Source organism: Quercus robur, chromosome 1 (genome assembly GCF_932294415.1).
Source record: "Quercus robur chromosome 1, dhQueRobu3.1, whole genome shotgun sequence".
Classification (NCBI taxonomy): Eukaryota; Viridiplantae; Streptophyta; class Magnoliopsida; order Fagales; family Fagaceae; genus Quercus; species Quercus robur.
Window position 1 is genome coordinate 7,026,487 of NC_065534.1, and position 18,759 is coordinate 7,045,245.

General features: G+C 34.4%; 2 protein-coding genes across 2 annotated transcripts; both read right to left on the reverse strand.

Annotated features, from left to right (window-relative positions):
• Window positions 1–4,437: 4,437 nt before the first annotated feature.
• LOC126718377 (pentatricopeptide repeat-containing protein At3g62890-like) lies at window positions 4,438–7,272 on the reverse strand. Its single transcript, XM_050420527.1, has one exon. The coding sequence runs from the start codon at window positions 6,912–6,914 to the stop codon at window positions 5,040–5,042; it is 1,875 nt and encodes a 624-aa protein (XP_050276484.1). The 5' UTR covers window positions 6,915–7,272; the 3' UTR covers window positions 4,438–5,039.
• Window positions 7,273–8,731: 1,459 nt separating this feature from the next.
• On the reverse strand, window positions 8,732–18,101 carry LOC126718383 (DNA topoisomerase 6 subunit B). The gene is made up of 19 exons (XM_050420535.1): window positions 17,679–18,101; window positions 17,517–17,569; window positions 17,301–17,398; window positions 17,095–17,200; window positions 16,865–17,002; window positions 16,684–16,735; window positions 16,484–16,548; window positions 15,766–15,872; window positions 15,479–15,581; window positions 15,234–15,319; window positions 14,936–15,132; window positions 13,100–13,215; window positions 12,682–12,767; window positions 12,341–12,413; window positions 10,798–10,889; window positions 10,534–10,672; window positions 10,366–10,460; window positions 9,921–10,095; window positions 8,732–9,233 (listed from the first exon to the last, which is right to left on the reverse strand). The coding sequence occupies exons 1-19, from the start codon at window positions 17,776–17,778 to the stop codon at window positions 9,087–9,089; spliced, it is 2,028 nt and encodes a 675-aa protein (XP_050276492.1). The 5' UTR covers window positions 17,779–18,101; the 3' UTR covers window positions 8,732–9,086.
• Between the last annotated feature and the right edge of the window lie 658 nt (window positions 18,102–18,759).

The following is an 18,759-nucleotide window of genomic DNA, read 5'->3' on the forward strand; positions in this document are numbered from 1 at the left end:
AAGGAGACAAAGGGTCCCCTTGTCTAATTCCTCGAGTTGGATAAATCATTCCTTGGGGTTCCCCATTCACCAAGATGGAATAAGACACCGTGGAAATGCACTCCATAATTAGCGATACCCAAGATCTATGAAAACCCATCTTCAACATAATTTTTTCCAAGAAAACCCACTCCACCCTGTCATACGCCTTGCTCATGTCGAGCTTTAGGGCCATGAAACCTGTTTTACCTGCACAACTTGTCTTCATATGATGCAATGATTCATAAGCAATCAAAATGTTATCAGTAATCAACCTCTCCGCAACAAAAGCACTCTGAGTCTCTAAGATGATCTTATTTAGCATAGGCTTTAACCTATTTGCTATAACCTTACTGACCATTTTGTAAATCACATTGCATAAGCTAATAGGCCTAAACTCAGACACTCTTTCTGGATTTTTAACTTTAGGAATCAAAGCAATAAAAGTGTGATTTATTGATTTTAAAATAGACCCAGAATTAAGGCAAGATAACACAGCTTGAGTAATATCCATTCCCACATCTGACCAATAAGTTTGAAAAAAGAGTGGAGGCATACCATCCGGTCCAGGGGCTTTTAGGGGAGCCATATCTCTTATGGCACTTTCTACTTCTTCTCCTGTGTATGGGGCTGTGAGCTTGGCATTCATCTCCGACGTTACCACCTCTTGGACATCCTCTAAAATGCTCTCTAAATTATGCGGATTTGTTGTTGTGAATAAACCCGCATAGAAATCAACAAGCATCTTTGAGACCACTCCTTCTTCCGTTTGCCAAACTCCACAATTGTCCCTAAGTCCCTTAATGAAATTTCTCCTTTTTCTTTGAGTAGCAGTTCCATGAAAGAACTTGGTGTTTCTATCTCCACTTCTAAGCCATTGAACTCTAGACCTTTGATGCCACATCTGTTCTTCCTTGTCATAAAGTCTATTTAGCTCTGCCTTTAGTGTTTCTACCTCCTGATAATTTCCATCAATAACTGATTTAGCTTCTGCCTTCCATAGAAGTTCCTTTGTATCCTTTATCTGTTTCTTCACATTTCCAAAATGTTGCCAACTCCACTTCTTCAAATTCTTCTTGCATTTTTTGAGCTTCACAGTTGCTATGTGCATAGGAGTGCCAACCGCATGAGTTGCCCATGTTCTAGCCACTGTGTTGCTGCACCCTGCTTTATCTTAGAAGTAGTATTAGACTATTGAGTGAGTTTCCTTTACTAATCTATATATATGAGATTGGAACTGCATAGTTATTACTTATTAGACATTTCTAAGGGCCTATACCATATTATAAATCTAATGTTTAAACTAATAAAATAACATCTAGATAAAATGTAGACTTTATTTCTAAACTGAACACTTTTTCAACCACTTCATTCTCACCACTAAATCCCAAGACCCCAAACTCAAACACTTTGTTCGTAATCTAAATTTAAAAATTAAAAAAAAAAAAAAATTTGTGTAGCAACATAAAGAGAATGTAATCAAACAAAGAAAAATGGACTTAATATTCTACCATTTATCAATATTTAATTGCCTCTAATAGAGCATTTTTATCTTTTTAAAAAAAATATATGAGAATGCTAAGATTCAAGAAAAGTATAAGCTAAAATTGGAAGAACTAATATTGTATTATTAATTTTACACATGAGCTTTATCTTTCTATAGAGAAATAGCTAGAGCACACTGATTAACTTATAATCATATATCAAAACTGTAATTAAAAACAAATTAAATAATTTGAAACTAATCCTAACTAACCGCAACAACTATAATTAACAACACTAACAACTAAGTAATCACAAAGATATAGGTGGATAAATACTAGATGTGAAAGAAATATGAGAAAGAATATAAAAATTATGTGAAGAACTATTTAATTATAGCTTTGATAGAGAAAACTAACAATATGATTGTAGTTTGTACACCATTTGGTGTTTGCACACTATTCTTGAATAGCTACAACTAAACTTGAGGTTGCAATTAAAAACTAAGATAATCTTTATAAACAACAAAGAAAACTCCAAAATAATCATCATTTTTTACTTTTATGGTCGAGGCTCATACCAATACCTTACAAAGTAATAGTAAAAAAAAATTTAGAAAAAAAAAACCAATAAATTATGAGGGCTAAAATAAAATAAAAAAGCACCTAACCTATGACATGAAGATGAAAGGCTATGGATAGGTGTATATAAAGTAGGAGAAGTGCAAAATGTGAAAATGGTAAATAGAAGAAACACAAAAGGTTTTGTGCTCTGTGAGAGAGAAGAAAGCCTTGAAATAATGAACCAAGAGTTTTTATCTTTTAAATTTTAATTAGTCCTTATCTCTAATTTCGCACTTAAGGAATGTCATAATACAATGAATCTAAGCAAATAAAGAGTTCTTATCTTTTGAATTTTAATTAATCCTTATCTCTTATGTGACACTTAAGTAAAGAATTTATGTGAAAAAATTCTTTGTCGAAAGCAATACATGACAGATCCTCATACTTTCTCACACACACACACACACACACATATATATACACATATGAGATGGTTTCAAGTTACACCAGACATAATTTCACAAGAGTTATACATTTTTCTAACCTTAGATTGCCTTTAGATCTAACGGTTAAAAAAATGTACATGCCTTATCATTAATATTCTAAAAAATATTGCATTAATAAGTTATCAAAAACCTTCCTTTTCTCTCTCACAAAAAAAAAAAAAAAAAAAAAAAAAAAAAAAAAACCTTCCTTTTATTTATCCCTTTTTCTTGAAAAATTAAATGCCTTCTCACTCTAATCACAAAGTACACACCTACTCTCTCTAAACTCATCTCCTTCTTCCATGGCTTCACGCCTTCACCCTTTCCACGACAGACACGTGATATCTCATATGTTCATCTACGAACAGTTGTTATAGGCTTTCTTAAAAATTAAGTAGTTTATTCAATTCTAAGAAATCAAATGTTGAGGCAGTACTTTGCAGTTTGCACGGTATGTTTAGGAGTTTTGCACTTTCGTCATTGGGATGACATAGAAATGCCGGTAAAAAAAAAAAAAAAAAAGTGCTAATAATATGGCTATTGCAATTTCTGAGTTTGTAAGCCATCAAATTGACAACTTTTCTCTTAAATGTTCTTAACTCCAAATCCTTTAAAACAAACACTTAATTTGATAAGAATTGTTGATATCCAAAAGTTGTGGTGGAACTATGGAAGTTTTCATTAAAATCTCATAGCATTTGTTAGTAGTACCAAACTACCAATCATGTTCCAATTCAAATATTGAGGTTTTAGTAATCATTTGGGATGGGCTGAAATTTTCAGCTCATTTGCAATTTTAGCTTATTTTTGCTAGTATTCATGAGTCCCACCATACTTTTTGATATTATTTATGGGTTTCATTGTATTATTTAACTTTTTTTTCATTTTTTTTTTTTTTTTTTTTTTTTTTACATTTTCAGCAAAAAATTTTTAGTTTCAACTAAATAAACTATTGCCAAACGAACACTTAATGTCATAAGTGGTGGCAGGTTAAGATTTCATATTTACGCCTGATTGAAATTTGCTAGATCCATAGTCATAGGGGCCCAAGCAAAAAAAAGGGAGAGAGAGAGAGAGAGAGAGAGAGAGAGAGAGGTTTATCCTTTAAATACAATCCAAACGGAGTGATTTGGCTCTTGCTTAATTTCTTTTCTTTATTATCAGAGATAAATTTATGAGATATCATGTGTCTTCTGGTGGAAAGGGTGAAGCCATGGAGAAGGAGATGAGATTAGAGAGAGAAGGCATTTAATTAATAAAATAAAAGGGAGGTTTTTGGTAATTCAATAATGCAATATTTAGAATATTAATGACAAGACATAGAATGTTATTCACCAATAGATCTAATGCTAATCTATGGTAAAAAAAAGGATGTAACTCTTATGAAATTATACCAGGTATAACTTGAACCCACCTCTATTTATCTATCTATCTATCTAACTATATATATATATATATATATATAGATTTATTGTAAGTAGATATGAGAAAGAAGCGATTTCATACTCTTCACATTCAAATCGAGTCATTCATGACTAACTAGTAACTACGTAGCCTCTTATGACTAGTGGTGAAGCTAGTTTGGAAATTTCCAAGCCTCAATCCAAATTGTGTTCAAAATAATTCTCAAAATTGTTGTAATTAATGTTAGAGCGATGCCAAACCAACATATCAGTTGGTTCAATGGTAAGGAGTTTGTGACCCTGCTTGTCAGGCTTGGGATTTGAATCACCTCCATAGCCGATTGTTGGTGGGCATCCACACCTGTGCGCCCTGCCCTGGGGGATTGCATAGCCTAGCTACCCCTTTTTTTTTTTACCAAAAAAAAAAAAACTGTTACACAAATTGATAAATCCTCACGTCTAAACTCGTTGAAAAAGATCTTCATATGGTACTGAAAATATTTATTCTTTTATCCCTTTTCATGAACTTAGAACCAAATAATCAGAATACAATTGAATTGAGGAACTTTGTACATAATCAAGCACACAATTGACCCCTGTGCAGATAGTATATAATCAAAGTGATCCATGCAGTTGCTCCACAAATCCCATGTATCTGCAAGAACCTAAAGCATTAGCTTCATATCAATTGACTTCTGTTATGCATCGTTTGACCGTTGTGCAGATGGTATATAATCTAAGGGATCCTTGCAGTTGCTCCACAAATCCCATCTATCTGCTGGCTCCTAAAGCAGTAGCTTCATAACAATTTATCTCTGCTATGCCTCATTTTGCTTCTAGCGAGTCCCTGTTGAATCTTTGGATGCAACAAATGGTTGTCTCATTCTCTATAGCTCTATCAAGCTCTCAGTAGCTTCTGTTTATACACTTCCCTTAATCAACACTTTAAAAGAAAGCACCACTGTATTGACAAGCTGGCAGAATGTATCACAAGGAAAGGATCCAAATTCTTGTTGATTTGGCTGTATAGAGGGAAAAGAATTGCAATTTGAGATCAGCTTCAATCCATCACAAAGCAATCTTCATGCCTACCAATAGTCTTTGCAAGAACAGATTCCATCTTTAAAATGGTGAAACCTAATCCTGTCCCTGACAATAATCTCTCTATCATAAACCTTGGATATGAACTTTGTTGCTTGGTGGCAATCTCCACAAACTCTTAAGTTCTTTACAATGCGAATTGGGGTTCCAGGTGCTGTGTTCATCAACCCAAAAGCAATAGCTAACTTCTCACTATGCTTTGACAGAGCTGTCTCTTTATCTTCCTCGTCAACAATATCAAGTAAAACTTCTCCAAATTCTGGAACATATCCTGCAATCTTCAATTTAACTGTCATCTCTTCCAGGAATGAATACAGCTGCTTAGTTTGAGGATGGGATCTATCTCCCACAAGGAATTGATGGAACACACCATTCAATTCAATGGAGCTGCATCCAGGGGTTTTCTTTCTGCCACTTACTTCAATCTTCTCTCTTACAATATTTGCTTCATTCCATCTCCCAGATGCAGAATAAATGTTAGACAATAGAATATGACAACCAATATGGTTGGAATGCAAATCTTTTAAAACTTTTCCTACTCGCTCTCCCCTTTTCATATCTTTATGAATTCTACAAGCACCAAGTAATGCCCCCCAAATGGCAGCATCTGGAGCCATTGGCATACTAGATATGACCTCTTCAGCTTCCTTCAAGAGTCCAGTGCGGCCTAGTAGATCTACCATACACCCATAGTGCTCTATCTCTGGCTCAATTCCATAAGAACTTGCCATTGATTCAAAATAACGCCTTCCCTCATGAACCATATTTCCATGGCTGCAAGCATTTAATAAGGCAATAAATGTGACCTTGTTAGGAGAAACTCTTTCGATCTTCATTTGCTCAAAAGTATCAATTGCTTCCTTGGATTTGCCATGCATTGCAAATCCACCAATCATGGCATTCCAAGGCCAAACCTTCCGCTTCAGACTGCGTTCATAGTGGAATATCTTTGATGCAAATTCTATCTCTCCACACTTTGAGTACATGTCAATTAGGCTAGCTAGAACTTGCTCATTCATCTTGATCTCACCCTTGTCAAGATAAACATGGATCCACCTTCCTTGATCCAATGCCACTAGATTTGCACAGGCTGCAAGAACACTTACCAGTGTAAACTCATTTGGTTTAGGACCCATTTGCAGCATCTTGTGGAAGAGATCCAAAGCCTCCATGAAACAACCCACCTGGACGTAACCAGCTATGATAGTACTCCATGATACAACATCACGTTCACACATTTCATCAAACAAATCCATAGCTCGAACCATATCACCTGTCCCCACATATCCACCAAGCATAATATTCCACGAATACAAATCCCGATTCACACTCCAATCAAACACCCTTCTAGCCTCCTCAACCAAACCCCAATTTGCATACATCCCAATCAATGCATTCGTAACAAACACATTGTTCTCCAACCCAACCTTTATTGCATGAACCCGAATTTGCTCACCCTCCAAAACTCCCAACCCGTTGCCGCAAGCTTTAAACACAAACACAAAAGTGTACTGGTTAGGCAAAAGCCCCGAACCCCAGATCATTGATCGAAATAAAATAAGAGAATTATGAGAAGAAGTGGGTGAGAGTGAATGGGCATTGATCATGGTATTGTAGAGGAAGCAATCAGGAAAGGGAATTTGATCAAACACTTGGTGGGCATAAGAGATAGAAGCAGAACTTGAGAGATTGAGCGTTTTGAGGAGTTTATTTGCTGGGATAGGGTGTAGGATAAGGCCAGTGGTGATCAGCTGGGCATGGGCTTGTTTGGTTTGTTGGATTGATTTGCATGAATCAAGAAGAGCGATGGGTGTGTGATTTGAATTTGACTGTCTTTTGAAAGTGGAGTAACAACGTCTCATTTTAACGGTCGAATTTTCAAAAACTGTGTGACTGGCTTTTCATTTTATTTTTTCTTGAAGATCAATTCTTTTGCCATGAAAATCACTACTTTGAAAGCCCGACAGAGTCACCGCCTCTCCATCTTCCTTCTTTACTCTGCTTTGGTATGTGATTGGAAGAGACCACAAAGCAACACAATGAGAGAGGAGAGGAACCCTTATTTTAACCGGAAATTAAAGAGAGAGAGAGAGAGAGCAAAATCTATGTTGTTCATCCGTGTTCATCTTTCTTCTTCGCCTCGTTTTTGCACCAATAAAAGAAGCAAACTCAGATTTTCTTTGCGTTTGTTGATGTGTTTGGTTGCTAAGAAAGTGAGAGAAAAGAAAATAAGCGTTTTTATTTTGTTCATGTTATTAGGATTTAAAAAAAAAAAAATTCTGATAAAAAAGGATTTTTTTTTTTTATATTTAAATGCTGACATGGATTTTTTAATGTTTTTATGTAAAAAATTTATTATTATTTTATGAGAAATGATATGTCTACAACATTTTTACAATTTTTTTTACAACAAATCCTAAGTAACAGATTGTTACTAGTTATTATTGTTATGGCAAAAAAATAATTTTAGTGTTAGATTCAAATGTGAACCTATAACAACTAACTACTTGTAATTTGTTGTGAAAATATTGTAGACGTAGCATCTCTCTTATTTTATTATCCATCATCTTTAATGGCTCTAGTCGGACATGTCAGGTGTCACATAAGTATTTTTTGTTAACAAATTAACAGTAAGGATCAAATCAACTACAAGATAAAAATAACAGTGACAAAATTGATCACTATCAAAATATAAGTATAAAATTAACTGTAACTCCAAAATATAAGAATCAAAATAATATTTTTCTCCTTTAACAAAATGTGTACGATAAATAAACAGAAGTTATGTGCATTATTTGAAAATTTGTGTTTTATGAATATATAAAATTGTGTATATTGATTGTACAGAATTATGTACATTATTTGAAAAAATTGTGTATATTAGATATATAATTGTGTACAAGTTTAAATATTTTGCACGTTAAATATATATATATATATAATTGTGTACAATCTTTAAAAAATTATATACTCTACATATACAAAATTGTGTACTTTCTTTGAAAAATTATGTAAGTTGAATAAACATAATTGTGTACATTGTTCAAAAAATTGTATATGATGAATATACAAAATCATTTACATTTTTTGAAAATTGTGTTAAATATACAAAATTTATATATTTTTGAAAAATTGTGTTCATTGAACATAAGAATTTGTGTACATATTTTGAAGGTTTGAATATTGAATGTACAAACTTTAGTCTCTTAGTAATTTGAAATGAAAAATATCCGCACATCAAAAAATTGTGTTAGTTGAACCTACAAAATTATGCTCCTTATATTCCTATCACAACATGCCCAAATGTGCAATTTCTTTTTTTGTCACTAAGGCTTATTGTTATTCTAAGTACAAGGCTACCAGCCCAGGGCAAAGAAGGCGGTTGCAATTTTCAGAAAGGCTTAACCTATGAGGCGATGACCTTGCCCCTTAGCACTCACAATTTAATGCAGGCTTCATTTTATTAAGGAATTTTGACCTGTTTGGATTGAGGGGAGAAAGAAGGGGAGTGGAGGGGAGGGGAGTAAAGTAGAATTGGCTAAAACTAGGTTAATTTTTGGCCAAATCTACTCTATTCTACTCCTCAATCCAAATGGACCATAATATTATCTGTCAGAAGCCAGCTCGGCTCCAAACTTACACTAGCTGGGGAAAAGCTTAGTACTAAAACATCTCAAAATTCATAAATCAAAATCTGCTTTTGCTTAACATGGAAAGAATACAAACATTTTCTGAATTTGTGATACTGAGTACATTCAGCTTTGAACATTCAATTTTTATTCGTTCTTTCCTTCATTTGCTTACTTGATACAAGGAAATCCAGTAATGATAGTAACTAATGAAAACAAATTTGAATTTTCTTTGCTATGCTTTCAGCCACAAAGCATTGGCCCCAAAATTTTGGGATCCACTGTGGATACTAAAGAAACTTTGGGGTTGGTCTCATGCTCTTCTTTGCTATTCTATTCTATCCAAAACCATACTAGTCTTAAATATTTTTTTTTTAACAAACTAAAAGAATATCTAAAAAATTACTATTGGAAGAGTCTGAAAACAAAGATGGGGCTACGTAAATCAATGAACTTAGGTTCAGTTTCCAGTGACTGTATATATATGGCTTCTTTGGGTTCTTCACTCACTCCACCGTGTGTAGCATACTCCAATGCCATCTCATAGTCCACCTGCAAATATAGGTGAAAAGGTCACCATATGTATTGGAAACAACACCCCTAACCCCCCCCCCCCCCCCTCTCTCTCTCTCTCTCTCTCTTCTTTTCCCCATTTTCTTCTAAGAAATCATTACTGGGTATCAATTACCTTCCCTATATGCCGAAGATCTTACCAAAAAATAGACGCTAAGGGAACTAGGAAGCATTCAAGAACCAGTTTGGCCAACAATTCATCATGGTCATGAAACCCAAGTATTCGAATTGAATATTTCAATGAGGTTGAAACTTGCTGGTCAAATTTGCAGCTTCCCAAAATATTAATTTATCTTAAAAGACACAATCACTTAATTGTAAGGAGCCAGATATATTCTGGAGTGGTCAAAAAATTTCATTGCACATCTCTTAGCATGTGGTTTGATCCATAAAATAAGAACGTTCTGTTTCCTCCCTAAGATTTGGCATGATGATGCACGTGCCAAGTGATCTATCTATATCAGTTTTAAGCAAAAGTAATCTGCACTTACACTGAAGGAACCCTTCATGTATCAGATGTAAAATTTTAAAGTTCAATTGGATTTCCTCTTAGGCAGTACCCAACACATTCACCCAGAAAACATTGGATAGGTGTCTAAAAAGCCATTTTTTATAGTTGAACATCTTCATAAGAAAATTCAGGCCCCATACAATTTGAGTGCTTACCTTTTCAACATGCTCAGCAAGCTTTTGCCTCAGTGTGTCTTTTGTAATCAACTTAGCAGATACTTTTTTTAATATTTCTGCATCCTCATTCTCATAACGTTTCTTCTTAGATGCATGTAACTGTGCCATTTCTTTCAAAACATCATACACAGCATTCGTAGCATCAGGAATATACCTGCCAAGAGATTATAATCTGATTTCAGTTCATGCAAGCAGGAAGAATAACGTCATTTATGCCTCTTCAGTCTTGTTCCCAATTCAACAATAAAAAAGTCCAAACTAACTGAAGGTATAACTCATTTTTTTTTCAGTCTTTGGAAAATGGACTGTTTGAAAAAGCTGTATCTAGAAAAGTGACATTTAGAAAAGCTGTACTCTGAAAAAAAACACGGTTTCAAAATGGTTAGTTTACTCATTCGTGGAGGAAAAAAAGTATTGGACTTACTTGCTTAAATTTCTTTTTCTCTCCTGCTGCTCACGTGCCTGTATCTTCTTCACTATTTTGGATTTTAGCTGGATGCAACATTGCTGGACAGCAGACTGGAGAAACAATGCTGTTAGTTTATTTAATGATTTTGTGATGGAGATAAAATCAAAATTCAAAACTCCCCACCTTAACAGCAGTAGCTATCTCACTTATATCATCTCCAATATACTCTTTCCCGGTACCTTTGAAGGGGATTTTTGTGCTTACTATGCTCACAAAAACACCAATCTTATCTTGTGTCTGGTTGATCTTGTAATTATTCCAGCTGAAAAAGATGTTTCGGGGAGATTCTGTTAAAAAATCCTGTAGCTTCCCCCCCCAACAACAAAGGAGAGAGAGAGAGAGAGAGAAGGAAACAAAGAAATTATTCAACTGCGGGCTACATCTTACTTGATTCTCTTAAGGGCGGTCCTGGTGACAACATCAGCACCTTGCTCAAAAAGAAGTGGAATCCGGTTTGCAAATCGGAAGATGTTCAAACCCTGCCAATTAAAACAGATGTTATATGCTTCAAAAATGTTGAGCGACTGAAAAATGATTAACAAGTAATGATTATGACCATTTGACTAACTTCTCACTGTACCCATTAATTGTAAAGCAATAGAGCATGCTCTCAAGAAATTAGCAAGAGTTAAAAAACACTCGCAATTTTCAGTTAGTCACATCCCTATGTTATACTCAATATGTGCACGTGTGTGTGAGTAAATGCTTCTACTTTTTACAGCTACTCCTGCCACTTATATTGTCCAACTGCTAACAGTGGATTATCTTAAAATAATAATACAGTTCATAAGAAGCTTGCCAGGACTTCCAAAAAAAAGAGAGAGAAAAAAAATTATGAAAGAAGAAGCTTGCCAGGAGAACAACATTCCACGTAATTTTCTTACTTGGATAAATAGATATTCTCAAATTGTTAATTCTCATATAGGGAAATAATAAAGAATGGGTGTGAACAAGAAACCCAACTGAATTAGTATAATAAGCACCTGCCCTACTTGCTAACTATTGCAATATCAGATTAAAATAAGAGCATAGATATCGTGGATTTGCTTGCTTTTTGGCAAAGGAAGTATGGCCAGGCCACAAGTAGTGAAATCTGAAAGGCTATTCCATTAGGACAGAATTGTCATCCAAACTAGTTTGCAGAAATATTCCTTCAATCCACTATGTAAGAGATCAAATGATCATCCACATATACTTTTAATCATATGACTCATTTAATAGTCACGTGACTTGTTTAAATCACTTAATGAATCATGTGATTAAAATATGAGTGGATGGTCATCAAATCGCCACATAATGGGTTAGAAGATATTTCTCCAAAATGATATGGAGGAAATCTTTTTCCATTCTGTTATGTCTAATGGAGAGAAAGGAATAATTGAACCTTTGAATGAGTAGACCTCTTAGTGATTTCCGTACTTTATTCGTGAGAACTTCGTATGATTTGATGAAAATATTAGTCACCATTGACTTTAGTAGAATTTGGTTATCTCCTAAATTTTAGATTGTAAAATTTTTAGGAGCTGCTCTAGTACACTCCATGTACTGGAGTAATCTTCTCATATCAATAAATTGATCTTTTATTTATTAAAAAAAAAGATGCACAAAGTAACATTGTAGAGTATTCTCACAGATGTTTCAGCTCAGATTACATTCCACACTAACAATTGAACCAACCTTCTTGTCAAAGAGAAGCCAAAACTTCTACATCTATACACAACAAGTCCTTCATTGAAAAAGAAAAACTTAAGGAATTATTATAGTCACAAGAAAGAGAACAGTGCCTCCATTTCCTCTTTATTTATAAATTAATTTTTATAATAAATTAGCCCTTTTTAAAGAATTATATCTTTATCTAACAGCCTCTTTGTGTAGCATTCACAATTTATTTATTTAAACAGTTCATAAGTCTAGAGTTTATCTCACGCACTTGCTTGACATCTTTTCCTCCCACACTGACACCAGCTTCCACAATGAATGGGTGGCCTTCAAAAACTTGAGCACTGCATGTAATGGTAAAAGAGAAATGTCACATTTACAAGGAACAAAAAAAAATCAATTAGCAGAAGAAAAATCTAACTCTAAAAGCATACAATCTAGTTCATATACAAAAAATAATATTACCATACTACATACGAGTCTAACCCTTTAAGTCTTTTACACTAATTAAAAAAAAAAAAAAAAAAAAAAAAAAAAAAAAAAAAACCCATACTACGTATGAGTCAGTTTCATAGAAGAAGCAGATTTAGCATACTGAGGTTCAAATACAACCTGCCTGAATAAGTTGCAACCATATCGGGATGCAGCTCCTTTATAATTCCAAGACGAAGATTGTATTCACCTGCAGGACTAAGACACTGAAAACAGGTTCTAAGCAATGTGCCAAACTAGAAAATAATAGCAAAGAATTATGAAGAAAGAGAGAGGCAAAAAGCAAATCAAGCTATTTGAAAAGAGATTAAATTCAATAAGGATGCAGTGTAAAAGGAAATGAGCATACAAAAAGATTATGCAAATATCAAAATTCAATAAGCAAATCAACCTGCTCTCTATTCTTGTACTTAAAAAAATCTCACATGGCATTATTTGATCGAAAGGTGTAAATATAGGTTTTTACACTGCACTCTTATTGAATTTAATCTCATTTGAAAAACAATAGAATACATAGGACCACAGATCAAGAACATACATCACCACTAGGGTCATCAAACTTAGCTTGACGAAATAGCTGATTGATGCGAACTATTTGTTGAGATGTTAAAGACTTGACTGACATTTTTGGGCTAAAATCTGGGCCCATTTCTCCTACAAAAAGTCAATAGAGCATCACTACACCATGAATCAACGTCAGAATCTAAGGAGGACAAAAATGACAGAGGCCAGAAATAGTACAAATTTATTTAGAATTTTATGGAATGAACTGTTCAGACTTTTTTTTTTTTTTTTGATGAGGAACTGTTCAGACTTGAGCAACATTTCAAGTGTTTATACCATCAAATATAGCAGTAGCTGCAGTATTAAAAGGCCAGAATCCCCATCTACTAATCATATGGGTCTCATTTTTTTGGGGGGGAGGGGGGTGAGGGAGGTTTAACTGAGAGCTGAATACTGGTTCAAAATAATGTAAAAAATGAACTAATGATACATATGACACAAAAGTTTAAAGTTGTGTGTACATAAAACAACTACGTGCTCAACTTATCAATAAATAACACCACTATGTACTTAAAATGATATTCACTTCCATCAACAATTTTAGGGAAATATCCCACACATTCTTCCTTCGTTTTTTTTTTTTTTTTTTTTTTTTTTTTTTCACCTTATTTTTGTGAAATCTAGTAGGAAAGTAATAGAGTTTGCAAAATACTCTTCCAAAATTAAACTAAGTGAAGTTTTGCTTGGTAATTTCCACATAACAGTTTGTGACAGCTGGCTATGTGGTTCCCTTTTATCTAGAAGCTTCCCTTCTCAAAGGTCTATAAGGTCATTTCTTTGAACTGTTTGGAACGAATAACAACTTAAACTTGGTAGGGAAACAAAGCAGCTTATCAGCTAGGTTTAGGATTTAAAGGCTAAATTATTGTTGCCTTGTACAAAAAGAAGCGCTATACTGAATTTTATCTCAGTTTAGATAACCCCCAAAACTGCAAAATGTCAGTAACTATCATAAAGTATTGAATGCAGCATGGAAAATTTAGAAAAGCGATTCACATTCTTGTCACCCTAAATGGATAGAAGGTCATCAACATATTTCCTTCCCCATAAAGAACCATAAAAACAATTCTTTGGGATAAAGATATTCCTGAGTTATATGCTTATCCAATTTTCATGTCGATATAAGAGCTGGCATTGATGCACTCAGAGTCTAATATTGAGCCACCATAATTATTATCAATCATGTTTAGCAGAGAGGGCTGATCTTTATGCTACCCCTAAATACTATCTCTTTTCTATCTGTTTTCCCAGCAAATCACCCCATCATTTATAATTTGTATAATCAGAGGCATCATCTGTTCATTTCACCATTCATGAAGTATAAGATGAGTTTTATTTCTTTCTCCTCCCCCCAATCCAACAAGTCCTCTTCCTCCCCCGAAATTGTGGATTTTTTTCTTCTTACATGCCAGGGTAGATAAACTCTCGATTGAGGTGTTATTATTCTATAACTTCTGCAATGTGGAGGAAACAGCATAGTATACAGTACAAGTATGGGTCAATGATTATTTTTTCCCTTCTAGCATGATATCATTGCATTAACTACAACTTCATGTTACCCTGCCACTGAGCTAACTTTCCATTTCACTAGTTAAAAATACAGAATATGCTCCTCTCCACATTTATCATCAAAGTGGGCCATGATTAAGCTCTTTTATAAATGCTTTTTAGCAACATAGTTACATAAGGGAATCTTTCATAACTTGATTGTGCATTATCTAATTCAAATCACTATCATAACATAAACAGCGAAATTATATACAAACTTGTTTAATGAATTCACTGATGATATTTAGTTTCAAATTCTTACCAATTAATCGTTCAGCATAGGATTTTCCTATATTCACAAATTCATGCTGCAGAAACTGCAAAAGGTTCTGTTTTGAAGTTTCTGTAATCAGACGTTTGATTAGTAGCAAATCAACAGATGAGGGATGGTGCTTTGTCTCAAGAGGAACTGGAGGCATCACATCCGTTCTCCTAGCAAATTTTATGGTGACATTCTTCCTACCAAAAAAAAAAGGTAAAGAACTAGAACAGAGAAATGAAGATTATGTAGGTTTGTGATGGTTCTACACACACACACACAGAGAAAGAGAGAGACATACTCAGGTGCATCGGAGATGAATTTAAAGAGGAATTGGGCATAAGGGGTGATAACTGCCATTTGTCGCATGTAATGCAAGATCTTGGACTGCACATGCCCGTAGAAAACTTTTTAGTTAGCGAAAACATTCATGGCTTTGTTCTCAATCATCTTTTTGAAACAAGATGAAAATGCATTGCAGAACTTAAGAGCGCTCAGCATTTCAGGAGCTGCAGTGATATAATATGACACAGGTCAATTACATACGCGGTAAGTTGTCCAATTTCCCTCAATGACTATTTGAATTTCAGCTCCACACCACTGATCTTTGTTTTCCCTTTTTTCATGTACATGAATGTGGGGCATATTCCTGAAAATTTAAATGAAGCATCTTCATGATTATGAACAAGAGTTAAATCTGCGAGCACATTTTTTTAATGTTTTAAACCTTATAATAATTTCCAGAAACCATACACACACATGCTTAAATACACGTGAAATTAATATATATTACTTGTTAAAGATTTCTGCCTTTTATGATATTCAAGTCATACCGATGAATATCTATATCCAGCCTGCAGAATGACATATAATCTTGGTCCCTCATTGATGATGATATCTCTATAGGAAGTCCTGTACTCATCTTAGACCAAATTAAAGCCTGCATAAGTGAATATGAATCAAGTTACTAAGTATTTTGTTTCTTAATTATCATATAGAGAAACACAGCAGCTGAATTATACAGTTTAGCTTTTCCTTCAGCAGCATTGTAAGCTAGAAGGCTTCCTTTGCATTGCATTCTGTATGGTTGCATTTGGATGTCCCATAAATATTGAACGACCCCTAATATCATTTTACCTATCACTTTGTGTAGAAATTTCATATTATTAACGTTAATGGGACATTAAAGAACTGCCAGCCACCAATATAAATGATAGTAGAAATAATAAAAGGTGGAATTTTTATGTTAGACTAGAACCTGCAGCATCATTTTGGGTGTGATGAGACCTTTTTTATTCAAGGTCTCGTTCAAGTTGATTGATTCAGAACTTTAAGTTCTATGAGAAATGGAGTACAGACATTTAATTTCCATGGTACAACTTAATGCACCCTAAGTTATTCACAAGTGCAAAAAGGAAAGTTGAGACAACTAATTAGAGAGAAAAGCAGGCAACTAGAACATTTAAAATACTTATAGCGTGTGTATTAACAATTCCAGCTAGAAAAGATGCAAAATCATGCATTGTGGACAAGAAGATGTCAAAATATTACCATCTTTGCACCAAGACCAAACTTTCCACGTGTCTGCTTCAAACCGTATTTTGTCCCCGACAAAACTGCATGAATAAAAACAGTTGCAACTAGCTTCCATAAGAATAAAGAAGTGTCATATGCTCATCTATTCTAATAAAATATTAAAATAGGCAAATCTGTATCAGATGTAAACTTGAGCTAGAATGTAGTAGTGAAACCTCGTCCAAACATATTTGGGATGTCATCATGTGGCATTCCTCTTCCATTATCCTACATTTAAAATCAATAAAAGACAACTTCAGAGACAAGCTTGTAATTGGTACATAGATCAGACCAATATAACCAGAAAGCCAGACAACGCAACGCAAGAAGAAGTTCAAGATGGAATGTGGGTCAAACCTTGCATGTCACCCTGTAAAACGAAGCCTCACCTCGACCCTTCATACCCTTTGAAGCCGTAGTCTCTTTAACTTTCTTCCCTAGGGCCGCATTCTTAGCTTGTATTTCTTGAGCTTTTGCTTCCTTCGCTAATCGTCTCTACACGCCAGAAAACAAAAAAGACAACATAACAAATTTCATAAAATTTTCAAAAATATAAAAAACAAATTCACATTAGAAGCATAACACACCTCTCGAGCCTTAGCTGTCTCGTGATCATCATATAATGCCTCATCAACACGTTCGCGATCAACAAGACCAATCATAGAATTAAACTTGCTTTTCCCTATCTCTTCGCTGCAACACAACATTACATAGATTCATCACCAACCCATTATTGAAACTAACACTTGTTATAATTTATTCATAAATAAACAAAAAAAAAGGGAGGGTTTACATTGTAACTTCTACAACTGGAAGCTCGGAAATGGACTCTGCAGAATCAAGTGAGTTCTCAACGAGTTCTCTAACTGTCGTGTAAAGGCATTTCCCAGGCTGAAATCCACAACCAAAAATGATTGCTTCAGATTACATGGTTTTCAATTAGGAATTTAATTGCAAAAATTATTATTCACTACTCACATCCAATTTGCCCAAATTTCTGAATACTTACATTATCAAATCCAGCAATATTCTTGTTCTCCGCAAAGAACTCAGCTGGAGATTCTGCAAACAAAAAACCATATAAATTATTAATAAAAATACATACAAAAATCGCTTATATATATATATATATATATGCAAGAGCGAGAGAGGGAGAGAGAGAGAGACTGACTCTGCTTGAGAACGCTATCCTTAGCCTTAGGTTTTCTGGGGGTTTTCGATTTGCCTTTCTTTGGCTCCGGCGAGCCTTCGCTGCTACTTCCGGTTTCCATTACAACTTTTCAGCTGTGAGAGAGAGAGAGAGAGAGAGCTAGGGTTTTCGAATTTCGATCTCAGAAATCACGAAATGTTTTTTTTTTTTTTTTTTTTTTTTTTGTAGATAAATAATTATATATAACGGCGGAGATTCGACGAAAACAAAGAATCGCCGATCGAAGTCGAATCTGTGATTTCAAGATTTTGAGGCGAAAGAAAGAAGATTGTAGCAACGGGAAGTTTCACTAGGGCGCTCTCGTCCGCATAGCCGTTGATGTTTGTTGTTGTTTGATTTTAGCTCCTTATCTGTATCGAACGGTAAGGATTGTTCAGATGTTGATGGGTCGATGTGATTTACGGTGTTTGATTCATGATAGATTGTTGTGATTTGTAGGTCACAGTCAAACATTCCGTTTCTAAACTAAAATCATTGGCCAATTTTCCCGCCAGTTTCTGACTTTCTGTGCCACTTTTTTTTTTTTTTTTCCTTAACTAATTTAAATTTGTGGAAAATAATTAGGAGGTGTATTGGGCCGGATTGGGTTTTGGGTTTTTTTCAATACAACCTAACCCACGAAGATAAGAAATCAAGGTTTTGAAAAAATGACAATCTCCTCTAAGATTTTGTGATAAATATAAGAAATATAATAATAATGACAACTATTTTCCCCTTGAGTTACCATATTTTTATGAACTAACTTACTTTTGGTAAAAAAAAAAAACTTTTCTCTCCTTAACTCATTGTAGTTTTGGAAAGTAAAAGAAACAAACTTACGTTCTTCACATAAGATTTAAACCTCTTCGGTTTAGCTCCGTTGATCGTAGTAGAGGACTTCTTTCTATCTTTCTTACTCATGGATCTCTTATTTCGCCTTGTTGCGGTATTTTTTACATATACTATTTTATTAGACCTACAAAGGTTTTGTATTATGGATGCGGCTATGGAGGAGCTATGGAGGAAGTTCTATCTTTGGAAAGAAGAAAAAGGGGTTTTGGCG